The 11,897-nt window shown below is 61.2% G+C and overlaps 2 protein-coding genes across 2 annotated transcripts; one reads left to right on the top strand and one right to left on the bottom strand.

Annotated features, from left to right (window-relative positions):
- Nucleotides 1–1,167: 1,167 nt before the first annotated feature.
- On the bottom strand, nt 1,168–3,122 carry HAPLN2 (hyaluronan and proteoglycan link protein 2; the record flags this gene model as incomplete). Its single annotated transcript, XM_082298759.1, has 6 exons — nt 1,168–1,451; nt 1,577–1,762; nt 1,863–1,979; nt 2,184–2,534; nt 2,783–2,896; nt 3,068–3,122. 6 exons carry the CDS (start codon nt 3,120–3,122, stop codon nt 1,168–1,170), a joined length of 1,107 nt encoding a protein of 368 aa, XP_082154885.1.
- A 2,363-nt stretch (nt 3,123–5,485) lies between these two features.
- RHBG (Rh family B glycoprotein) lies at nt 5,486–10,570 on the top strand (the record flags this gene model as incomplete). Its single annotated transcript, XM_082298577.1, has 10 exons — nt 5,486–5,666; nt 6,969–7,155; nt 7,559–7,709; nt 7,844–7,997; nt 8,313–8,479; nt 8,690–8,827; nt 9,003–9,136; nt 9,319–9,440; nt 9,966–10,039; nt 10,505–10,570. The coding sequence occupies 10 exons, from the start codon at nt 5,486–5,488 to the stop codon at nt 10,568–10,570; spliced, it is 1,374 nt and encodes a 457-aa protein (XP_082154703.1).
- Nucleotides 10,571–11,897: the final 1,327 nt, after the last annotated feature.

The following is an 11,897-nucleotide window of genomic DNA, read 5'->3' as shown; positions in this document are numbered from 1 at the left end:
CTCCCACTTCTACCCCGAGGGTCCTCATCCTGTGACACCCTGGTGGGGGTCGACATGGGGACATCCAAGCTCTGCTGCAGCTCAGCACCCATCCTGAGATGTGGGGGGGCTTCTGCACTTCCCTGGAAAGGCAGAAGCTGCTGCCGCAGGCTTGGAGTGGGCGCGTGTTGCCCAAACCCCCTCTCTGTGCTTCTGTGGGTATTAAAACCAGTAAACAGGTGGCACAGAGTGGTGACTGGTTATTTGGGGGGACCTGGCACAGGGATGTGACTGGCAGGGCTGCACAGTTGGAGCGTGGCAGCACTGGAGAGCCTGGGCACACAGATGTCCCCAGGAGCCACAGAAGCAGGGAGACACAACCCAGAGTGCCCCCACATCCCAGCAGCACCGGGCACTGGCCAGGGCTTGGGTTGGGACACTGCTCCCAGCAAATACATGGGGCTGGGCCAGCACATCACCAGTGCCAGGGCACCTCCCCATGCTGTGATTCCCCCTGCACTGTGCCAGGTCCATGGCTTTTTATAGCTCTCCTGGGCTGTATTGAACAGCACCATCCGTAAAACTCCAAAGTGAAGTGGCCGGAACACAGATAACCCCCGGACAGGGCGCCGGGGATGGAAAGTCCCTGTCAAATTCCCCTCGTGGAGACGCCAGATGGTCCCAGGGGAAGGAGCCAGGCAAGTGCATGCCTTTGCCATAGAGTTTTGCTGTTGCTTTATTAATTGAGATGGCGCCACACCATTAGTCACACTCGTTAGTGCCCAGCCCGAGTCCTGTGCACTTGCACCAGCCAGAGCAACCAGCCAGAGTCCTCATGGCTGTGGGGAGCAAGGATGGGGCGAGGGATTCACCGGGGGTGGGGAATGGGCAGCCTGTGCTGTCTGCTGGGGGCTGGATCAGACCCCCCTTCCTGGTCCAGCAGTGGCTCCGGCTTCTCCAGTAAGTCCCAAACACCCCACGAGCCTCACAGCAGGTTTGGACACGGGCACCTGCTCCATCAGGGGATGCACCAAGCACCCAAATCCAGCTCTATCACTTTACCAGAGGGTGCCTGAACCACCCCAAATCGCTGGGAGACCCCCCCCTCCTACCCTGCCTCAAGCTCTCTGCCTGGGTGATGAGGACTGGTGTCCCACCGCTGACCGCGCACCTCTCCTCCCAGTGTTCTTACTTCCCCACGAAGCAGTAGGTGCCGTAGGTCCTCATCTCCTTGCTGGGGAAGCCGAAGCTGCGGACGCCGGGGTCGGGGAGGCCCCCGCAGCGCTCGCGGGGGGTGGTGATGGGGTACCGGACGCTGCCGTCCGCCAGCCACCCCCCGTCACAGCGATCCAGCTGTGAGAACTTCCAGGCGGAGTAGAGCTGTCCCACTTTGGCAATGGCAGCCCCGTGGTTGCGACACGCCTGCCCAGCCTCTTTGAAGTTCAGGTGGCCCCGGATGAAGTAGACCTGGCCTGGGGATGGGGGAGGACACCGAAGGTGAGCACCTCCCCTGCAAACAACCCCAGCCCTGTTGCAAATCTGGGTGGGCAGCAGGGCTTGGTGACGCTGTGACAAGGACAGGGGACCGCAGCACTACCTTGAAGAGCAGAGGTAAAGCAGAAAGCATCAAATCGGTCCTTCTGCTTGTCCCTGGCGCCATAGGTCCGGACACCGGGCAGGAGGAGGCGGCCACCACACGGCTCCCGCGAGTTGATGATGGGGTAGTGGACGGTCCCGTCAAGGATCCAGCCGGCGTTGCACCAGTCCAGACCCTCTGTCCAGGCTGAGGGGGGAGAGGCAGCTCAGCACCGGCACTTCCCTCCTCCCCATACCCAGACAGGTGTGGTTTTGGGCTGAAGAGGAAATTTTTTTGAATGCTTCACCTCTGTACAGCTGCTGGTAGGTGGCAAGGCGGGAGTCCTGCTGCTCGCAGGCTCGCTTGGCTTCGTGGTAGTTGAATTTGTAGCGTCCATTGCTGGGCTGGTAAGGGAAGACGACTCCTGGAGGGACAGGGACACGGTGAGGGCGATGCTCTCCCCGAGGAGGCTTTGACTTAAGATCCCTGGGGGTTCAGTGCTGAATTTAAGGCTGGGGAACAGGGCGGTGCAATGGGGGACACAGCTGGAGGCAGAGAGCCACGCACCTCCAGTGGGGCTGAGGCTCCCCCTCCTGCCGCCTCCCCCAGGGACGTAGCCCAACCTCACCCTCAAGGTGCAGCGTGAGTGAGACGCTCTCATCCTCCAGCCCGTTGACGAGCTGGCAGCGGTACCGCCCCTCGTCCTCCAGCGCCACATCGGTGATGGTGAGCGAGGCGTCGAAGCGGTGGCTGTGCCGCAGGCGCACCCGCGGGCTCAGCGGCCCGTAGTTCTTGTGGTACAGCCCGTTGGTGATGATGATGATGTTCTCCCGGTAGTTGGCCGGCTCCACCTTGCTCCACTTCACGCGGTAGTTGCGGGGCAGGGCGCGCAGGACGCAGGGCAGGGTGGCCGTGGCACCGCGCCGCGTGTGCACCGTAGGGTGGAGGGGCTCCAGCAGGTACTGCAGGCGCAGCGGGGCTGCAGCCCCCCGGGCAGCCTCAGCACCGATTGCCACCGTCCCCCCAACACCTCCCCGAGCATCCCTCAACCCTCACCAGCGTCTGATGGTTTCCATCACTCATCCTGGCTCCTCTTCGTCTCTCCTGCACCTTCAGGAGGCACAGCTCAGCCCCTGCCCTGGCTGGACCCGCCCAGCATCACCTCCCCCCTCCAGCACTGACCCCAAACAGCAGTGCCCCGTCCTCCCTGCAGGCCCTGCTCCCTACCTGGGGTCCCGGTTGGCCGCTGGAAGATGCTGGACGCTGGGGGTGCTGCCAGGAGCCAGAGGCAGCCGAACAGGAGCAGCCTGTGCATCCTTAGAGCCGGGGGCAGGACGGTGCCTGGGGGCAGTGCAGGGTTTGGGCACATGCAATGGGACACACCCCACCCTTGGTGGGGCCTGGAGGATGTGGCCCTGCTCCGTGGGGGCTCTCTGACATTTACTGTGCAGAGGGGACAGCCGCTTGCAGGACACCGACCCCACAGACTGTGCCAACCCTCCTTCCTGGCACACCCCCAGTCTCTTACCGTCCCCAGACACGTCCTTCGGGGAGCCGCTGTTCCCATCCAAAGCCCCCAGCCCACGTGCAGCCCCAGCTCCTGCTGCTTCCCGTCTCCGTCATCAACACCCCATGGTGGGGCCGAGGGCTCTGGGAAGGCCAGAGCTGCGCCACGAGGCTCCTGGGAAGAGGTGACACAGGGACACAGGGACACGGGAGGTGGCGAGCAGGTGGTCCCAGCCAGCCCCTTCCCTGTCACCGTCCTGGGGCGGGCGGTGTCCTGGCAGCCCCGTGGCCCCACGGGCCCTTGATGCCCGCTCCCATGGTGCCGGCCGTGCCCTCGCTCCCTGCCCTGTCACTGTCTCTTCCCGCTTTCTTCTCCTTTTTTTTTTTCCCTCCAACACCTCCCCGAGGAGCGCACAGGGAGGAGGAAGCACAATTTCCCATTGTGAGTGTCTTTCTCTTTATTGTTCTGCTCGGCAAAACACAGTGTGCCCGGCTAACAAACATCCCTTTATCTGCAGGCCGCGGCGTTGGGAATTCAGGGAAAACGACAGTTCTGCATCGGGCTCCAGCAGCCTCTTGGGCTGGCAAAGCCTCCCCTCGGCGTTGGCCCCCAGGGCTGGGACGCTGCTCTCTGATCCCACAGACATCAGCGCAAGGGTTAATTTTATTCTCCTCTCCCTGTCCGGGATGAAGTTCCCATCCCTCGAGGCTCTGGAGGGTTGTGCAAGGGGGGTGTCCCACCACTGGAGTCCCACTGGACTTACCCGGCCCTCTGAAAAGGCATCAGAGAGACTTCCCCATAATCACCTCGGGCCGGGACGCTGCCGGGAGCAAAACACAGGCACACAATGGGGCTGTGTTCTGGGCTCCCGCAACGTCTCCCTCCCCCAGGATCCATCTGGGAGGGCGGAGGAAGCTCTTCTCGAAGGAAGCACAAGACAAGCAGCGACTGTCCCCAGCACCATCCTGGCCCCACCATGGCACGCACAGCACAGCCAGCAGCCTCCCCCGGGGAGAGAGGCACCAGGGCGCACGTTCAGACCCCAGGCCCTCATCCCCCACCTGCTCCCCACTGCTCCCAGCCTCTTTTCAAGGAGGGGCATCAATTCTGATGCCAGCAGGCTGAACTGGAAGCCTTCTTCCAGCTCAGAATGCTCAGAGCTTTGGCTCATTTTAACGAGCAAGCGGTGCCCGTAGCTTTGCTCTCCCCGGGCAGCGGGAGGTTAAACCGCAGCAGCAGCGCTGCAAGCTCCTCCCTGGCAGCTCCCCGCCGTTATCTGCTGCGTCCATGGCTCTGCAGAGTGTCTGTCATCTCCCTCCCTCACACTTCCTGTGCCCACGGCTGCAGGAGCAGATCCTCTTCTCCCCCAGCAGCAGCTCCGGGCTGGAGGATGCTGATTGCCAGCTCTGCGGTACCACAAACGAGCTGAGTGTTTCTCACCTTTTTCCCAAGTGAAGGCAGCAGCTACAGTCCTCGGCCCTCACAAAACCACAGCCTGAAGCAGAACACTTGCAGGGGCTCCCATAAGTGACTCATCCCCCCTCTCCATCCCGATGGCATCGGGGCATGACCCCAGCCCACCACTGCTTATCTGAGTTCAGAATTTGGCCCAATGCTGTGGAAAGGAGTCACCCAAGTCACTTCCCAAACACACACTGTGTTACTGCTCCGCTCCTTGTCTCTTCTCCTCCCTTTTTGGGATCTGCACCCACTCTTGGTGCAATACAAACACCTCTGCAGAAGCAGAGGCAGCCAAAGAAAAGCGAAGGAACCCCTCGTGCTCAGCTCCCCCAGCTCCTGGCATGGGCTCTGTCAGGAGCCCGACTCTGCTCCTTGCTCTTGTTTTTCAAGGCTCAGATTCTCCTTCTCCTTTCACAGGCCCACAGGAAACCTCATCCCCAAAGCCCCCTGAACACTCATTTCTCCTTCTGACCAGGGAATTTGAGCCTACTTTTGTGGGACTTTGCTGAGCCAGCACCTGCACAGCGGGTCAGTCCCCCCCGCTTGTGCATCACCCTCCACCTCCTCTGCCTGACCCAGTCCCCAAAACCACAGTGTTTCTACAACACAGAGGCAGAAACCTTATGCATTCCACCCCCCCCAGCTCCTGCCACTCCCCAAATCCTCCCCCCGCCCCATTTGCACCCAGCGGAGAAGGACATTGACCCCACACAGCCCACACACTTCCCAGCACAATGGCCTGAGCCACCTGATGTGGCAATGCCAGGTGCGGAGGCGTGCCAGGGCATCCAGTCCCGAGTTTCCGTGTTGGCAGCGCTGTCCCGCTCCCGGCAGTCTCTTGGAGGTGTGGGAGACAGGGCAGGACCTGGCAGCCACCCTGGCAGGCGGAGTTTGCGCTCCCAGTGTGGTTCTCCTCATGCACCCCGTTTGCAGGGGTTCATCTGCCCTGGCTGCCCCCCAACATGCCTGAACACACAGCCACCTCGAGGCTCCGGCTCTCCGGGCTGTGCTTCCTCCTCCAAATCCTCAACATCCTCCTCTTCGCCGTGTTTGCCCGGTACAGCCCCGAGAGCAGCCCCAGCCACTGCCCCCCACAGCTGGACTGCAGCCAGAGAAACCAGGACTCGGGTTTCCAGCAGCCCCGTGAGTACCCCCACGCCCATGGGTGCAGAGCAGCTCTGCTGAGGGGGTGGCATGGGGTGCCACCGTGCTCAGTTCACGCTGCAGACCTATCACAGACCCCAGAGTTAGAGGGAACATCAAGCTGCAGGGTTGGGGTACTGGTGCATCCCAGAGGGGGTAAAGCAGACATGCTGCAAGGATTTCTGAAACGCTTGGACAGAGCCAGCCCCAAAAGAAGGATATTTGGGTTAGGACACGTGTTAGAGCAGCTGGAGCTCAGAGGGGATCACTGAGTGACAGGAAAAACTGGGGCTCATCCTCCCATGCCTGGTAGGGAGCACAGCAGCTGCTCCTGGCACTTTAGGGTCTGTAAAGCTTCACACTGACCCGCTGGGTTTGGCAGTGCTGGGGGATTTACACTGAGCCCCTTCCCCAGAGGATTTGGCTCCCTGGGTGCTACCGCAGGGTCCAACGAGGGGCTGGGGGGAGTCTGCCCTGCTGGGAGCATCCTACTGCATGCTGGGCATCCCTGCAGAACTCCCGCCGGGATAAGGGGCTGACCCTCGCTTTCTGCAGCAAAGACAAGGTGGTCAGTGGGAGAGGAGCCTCGGAGTGTCCTGGCTGAGGGAGGGGAGCGAGTGGAGCCGCTGGGCAGGGAGCTGGCAGCTGGCAGGTTCTCCTGGTTTCACCTGCCCGCGGAACCCCACCCAGGCAGTGACTCATGGAGAATGCCGGGCCACAGCTGTCGGCTCAAGGGGTGTAAATGGCATTTAGCCCAAGCAAGAATCAAGTACCCCACCCTCTGGTTTGCCATCAAATGGTACCAGACTAGTCCCAGTTCTCTGCTCATCCTTCCTCTCTCCTCATCCCATGAATTGGGATGTGATGTTTCTGGGGACAGCAGTGAGGTCCCAGGGGTGCTGGCATCTCAGACCCGTCTTCATGCTGGTCTAGTGGGTGCAGACAGCTCTTGGCCACCCCAGGAGGTTTCTGGGCTGTGGGGTGAACCGTGTGAGTGTCCTGAGATATCTGGACAGGGCACTTGCAGATGGGGTGACCGGGAGCCCTGCAAAGGGTGACTGGGCCACGTCAGGCAGGGATGGCTTTACCTGGGCCTGGCACTCCCCACTGCAGATCTCCAAGGAAGATCATCCACCATGGTTCCAGGCACACAGCAGTGGAGTGAGTCTTCAGCTCCCCAAAGCCTGTCAGAGCAGGGGGGGGTCTTAGCCCTGGCTCAGTCCCCTCAGGGACCAGCAGGCAGGAGGGCGGCTGCCTGCCCTCAACACCTCCAGACCCATCCTTCTGCCTCTCTTCTGCCAGGTTTCTGGGATGTCCACATCCAAGTGCTGCTCAGCTTCGGGCTCCTGGTGGCATTCCTCGGCCGCTATGGGCCAGGCAGTGCGGCCATCAGCATCCTCATCGTAGCCTTCGCCATCCAGTGGGCTGTTCTGCTCCAGGGTTTTTTTTACTTCTTCCTCAATGGCAAAATTTACGTGGGAGCTCAGAGGTAAGGCAGGAGGGAGCTGCTGCTGCCCAGACAGCTCATCCCAGCCCAGCCCTGGCACACTGGCTCCCTCCTCTGTAAAACTCACGGCTCTGCTTTGGAGGAGGATTTTGCAGACAAGTAGGACCAGGCCTGTGGGTTGTTCGAGTACCGCCCTAGTAAGGGCTGTGTGAGTACTGCCAAGGCTGCAGCCAGGCTGCACCCTGGCCCCCACCTGCCTCAAGCCCAGCCATCCCTTTGTCACCAGCATCACAAGGCTCTGGCTGCCTGTCCAGCTTGCAGGAGCAGTGGGATGCAGGGCCTGGGCTGTGGCCTCGGCTCCTGTCCCCCCTCAGCTCTCCCCCAGCTCCCGTGCTCATCCCTGGCAGTGCCAGCTCCAGTCCCACACCTTTCCTCTCCTTCCCAGTATGGTCAGTGCTGACTTCTGCACCGCAGCTGTTCTGATCTCCACCGGGGCTGTTCTAGGCAGGGTAAACCCTGTCCAGATGCTGCTGCTGGCCCTGCTGGAAGTCACCGTGTGCACTCTCAATGAATACATCCTGCTCAGTCTCATGGGGGTGAGTCACCGACTGGGGAGCCACCAGAAAGGGAGCAGCCGTGGGTTTAGGCTGCTCATGTCACGTTCTGCCTCATCTGGAGAGACAAATCCCTTATCCCCACTTCCTGCACGATGCTTGTCCGTACTCACCAGGTAAGAGACAGCGGACGCTCCTTGACCGTCCACACCTTTGGTGCTTATTTCGGCTTGATGGTTTCACGGGTCTTGTACCAGCCCCACAAGGACAAGAGGAAGAGGGAAGAGCAGCAGGACATGGGGCACCAGTCGGATGTCTTCGCTGTGGTTGGTACGGAGCTCGAATCCTACAACACCTGAGTCATAGAGCTGGTGAGGGAAGGGTTGTCACCAACACGAGGACAGTGAGGCTGTGGTCTTGGCCAGGAGATTCCTGCAAACCATCAAGGACAGATGTCCTCCACCTCCCCAGGAACCTGTCATGGGGCTGCACCACCCTCTCCTAGATAAAGCTTTTCCCTGTGTCCTACTGGTACCTCCCTTGCTGCAAGCTGTGGCCACTTGCATCTCTTAGCACTCACGAGAAGTTTCTGTCCCACAAGGGATCAACTCCAGCATCAAGACCTGCCTGTTCTACTCCTTGCAGGAACCATCTACCTGTGGATCTTCTGGCCCAGCTTCACCTCCGCCACCACAGTCCTCGACAATGCTGAGAACTGGGCAGCGCTCAACACCTACTTCTCCCTGGTGGCAAGTACCATTGCCACCTTCATCCTCTCTCCTGTCCTCTATGAGGAGAGCACCCCACGAATGGTAAGTCCTCTCCTGGGACAAACCCAAACCTCATGCCCTGCCCACATCCTGCCCTACAGGGATGGTGAGCCTGAACACACCCAGGGCACAAGGGGATGCTTGTTAGGCTTCCTTAGGCTCGTTAAGAACCAGTTTGATTCCTGAGGAAGACAACCCCTCCCAGTCCCTTGCTGGGGTCAGGGTTCCCCTGACCATGTCCTGCTCCATCAGGTTCAGATCCAGGATGCCACCCTGGCTGGCATGGCCATGATGGGTATGGCTGGGGAGATGCTGGTCACCCCCTTTGGGGCCCTCATCGCAGGGTTTTTGGCTGGCCTGATCTCCCCACTTGGCTTCAGATTCTTCACGGTGAGTCACCTTGGGACAGCCAAGGACACTGATCCCAGGTCAGGGAACCATCTGCCTTTGGCAGCAGCTGCACGGCCCACCTGCAGCTCCCAAACCTGCAAACACGGGGCTGCAGCACAGCCTCCCTGGGCAACCGACCCCCATCCCAATAGCAGCTCTTCCCTACCCTCCCCAGCCCGTGCTACGCTCCAGGCTGAAAATCCAGGACACGTGTGGGGTTCACAACATCCACGGGCTGCCGGGGATACTGGGGGCCTTGCTGGGGACGCTGCTGACGCTGCTGGCCACTGCAGACACTTACGGTGACAGGTGAGAGGAGCCAGAATCAGGGGTGCCAGTGACTTGATGCACCGAGCTGGGACCACCACGACCCCTGAGATCAGGGCTGCTCCACTCACCCTCTGTGACAGCACCCCTTCAGAAGACATCACCCAGAGCCACGAGCCTGTGAGAACACGCTCCCAAAAGCCTGTCCGCTCTCTGGCTTGCAGGCTGGAGCTTGTGTTCCCGCTGATGGCCCAGGGCAGCCGGACGATCACTGACCAAGCGTTGATCCAGCTCAGTGCCCTGCCCCTCACCCTGCTGCTTGCAGCGCTCGGGGGCTGCCTCACAGGTGAGTTTTGCCTCCAGTGCAACGGGATGGAGGGTGCGAGGGGCAGGGGGATTGACGGATTTTGGGGGGAAAGGGCAGGAGCAGCCCCAAAGCAAAGCATCCCCATCAGGCAGGCCGGGCAGAGCCCAGTGGTGCTCAGCGCTGGGCAAACCCAGTGGAGGTCGGGGCTACCCCCCGGGACCAGGGCTCCTCTTGGGGCCGGGTTTCCCCCAGGGGCCGGGGCTTCCCCTGGGTTCGGGGCTCCCCCTTGGGTCCTGCTCCCCTCGGGGCCGGAGCTGCCCCCGGGTCCGTGCTCCCCGCTGTGTCCGGAGCTTCTCTCTGGCCCGGGGCTCTCCTCGGGGTTGAGGCTCCCCCCGGAGTTGAGGCTCCCCCCGGGGTCCGTGCTCCCTCCGGGGTCAGGGCTCCCCCCGGGGCCTGGGCTCCCCCCGGTCCCGGCTCCCCGGCGCTGCCGCTAGATGTCAGGGGAAGCCCGGGCAGCGGCCGCCCCGCTCTCAGACGCCCTCGCCCGGCTTTCGGCGTCCGCAGGAGCCGTCCTGAAAACCAAGGTGCTGAGATCTCCCCCGGACGCGCAGTACCTGGAAAGCACCGTCCTCTGGGAGGTAAAGCTGGGGAATTGCTTGTAAAAGGGGGTTTATGGGGCTCAGGCAGCAGCAGGGGTTGGATGTTTCCCCCAGCCGCTGGTGCTCTCCCTCCTCTTGCAGCAGCATTTAGGGCAGGAGAGCTGCGGTAAATGCCCCTGGTCATGGAGTCAGAGAATCCCTGACTCATTTCAGGTTGGAAAAGCCCTCTAAAAGCACCAAGTCCAACCGTTCCACCACTGCCAAGGCCACCACTAAACCATGTCCCCAGGGGCCACATCCACAAGTCTGTTAAATCCCTCCAGGGATGGTGATTTTACTCCAGCCTGTGCCAGAGCTGGACAACACTTTCAATGCAAGAATTTCCCCCAATATTCCATCTAAACCTTCCTGGTGCAACTTGAGGCCATTTTCTCCTGCCTCCACCCAGCCCCGATCTGCCCTGAGTAGGGCCCATTTCTGCCCCTCTCCATGTCTCTGGTGCAGGTGGCCGAGGAAAGATGTGAGCCCAGGGCAGGCGGAAAGGAGCTGGGCATCAGCACCTTGGTGTAATGACCCCGAATCCCCGGTGAGGTCCTGCACCACCAATCGTCTGTCATTGCCAGTGCCCGCTGGCTTCTGGCAGCCTGAACTTCCCAGCAACCTGCTCTGGAGACAGCCACACTCCTTCCCATGCAGGAGCCAGCTCCTGGCCCCAAACGTTTTGGGAGCAGCTGGGGGTCCCCAGGCCTTTGCAGGATGAAGAGGTGCTGCAGTATCCTGGTGCTTGTTGTGGGAGCAACACGGCTCTTGCTCCCAGGGACACCTCAGGGTGTCCAGGCTTGGCTCAGCTCTTCCCCTCTCTGCTCCTTGCGTCAGTTTCCCCATCAACTGCTCTCTGAAGGAACACAGTGGGAGGAGGAGGGATGACTGCGTTGGGGAATGGGCACAGGAGGCTGAACAGAAAGCAGCAAAGACTTTGTACAGACACTTTTGCACACAACAATTAAAATATATGGATTTTTTGTAGCTTCAGGATTTGGCCCTGAATTCTCACAGCACCTGCCCAGCTCTGCTGGCTGTTTCCTTCAGGTGTCATTCCAGGGAGGAAAGCAAAGCCCCCCAGTTTTCCCTGCACCCTAAACACTGATGCCCATTTGCTGGGTTTCATGGGTTGTCCCATCTACCCGAGGATGGAGTGTGGGACAGCCCAAGCAGCCAGCACCCAGGGGCAGGAGCAGGGTGACACCGGGGTCCCCAGTGCAGGGGTGACCCCGGCCTTGCCCTAACCACTCATCACCCTGCACCAGGGGCTGGTGCCAAGGAAGAGCCATCCTCTCAACAAATAAATGCCCCCAGCACTCAGCCCCGTTGTGAGAGAGATGCTCCTCTGGCCACTGCAGCCCCGGGACCCCCAGAACCCCGGCCCCACATCCCCCTGCAAAGAGGCTGTCACCCCCCCTGCCTGTCCCAGGTGTGGTCAGCAGCCCCCAGACCTGCCTGGGAGCAGATTGGAACACCCTGGGAGTGTGGTAGCTCGAGAAAAGCCACAGAGGGTCCTGCAGCAACCAGAGCAGGGGCACAGCCCCAGAGGACTCCTAGACGGGCTATGGTGGATGTGCCGGGGGTCCCCGGTGGGGGCACACCTCGGGGTCCCACCTCCCACGAGCCTGGGGTGGCTGCCAGACACTTTCACACTTGCTGTGCCAGACTCCGGCACTCACCATGTGGGATTCCCGCAGGCACTGGTGTCCCCAGCTGCCAGCACCATCCCTGAGGAGGGGCCCACAGCCCCACCCCACGCAGAGGGGACAGGGGGTGCAGGGCCAGCACAGTGAAGTTTGGGGCAAGTGCTTTGCTACCCAACCAAAGTAGCCTCAGGTGGGACCATCCTGTTCTG

Source organism: Coloeus monedula (assembly GCF_965178545.1).
Source record: "Coloeus monedula genome assembly, chromosome: 29".
Taxonomy (NCBI): Eukaryota; Metazoa; Chordata; class Aves; order Passeriformes; family Corvidae; genus Coloeus; species Coloeus monedula.
Note: the sequence above shows the minus strand (reverse complement) of the source record. Positions and strands in the feature narration are given on the sequence as shown.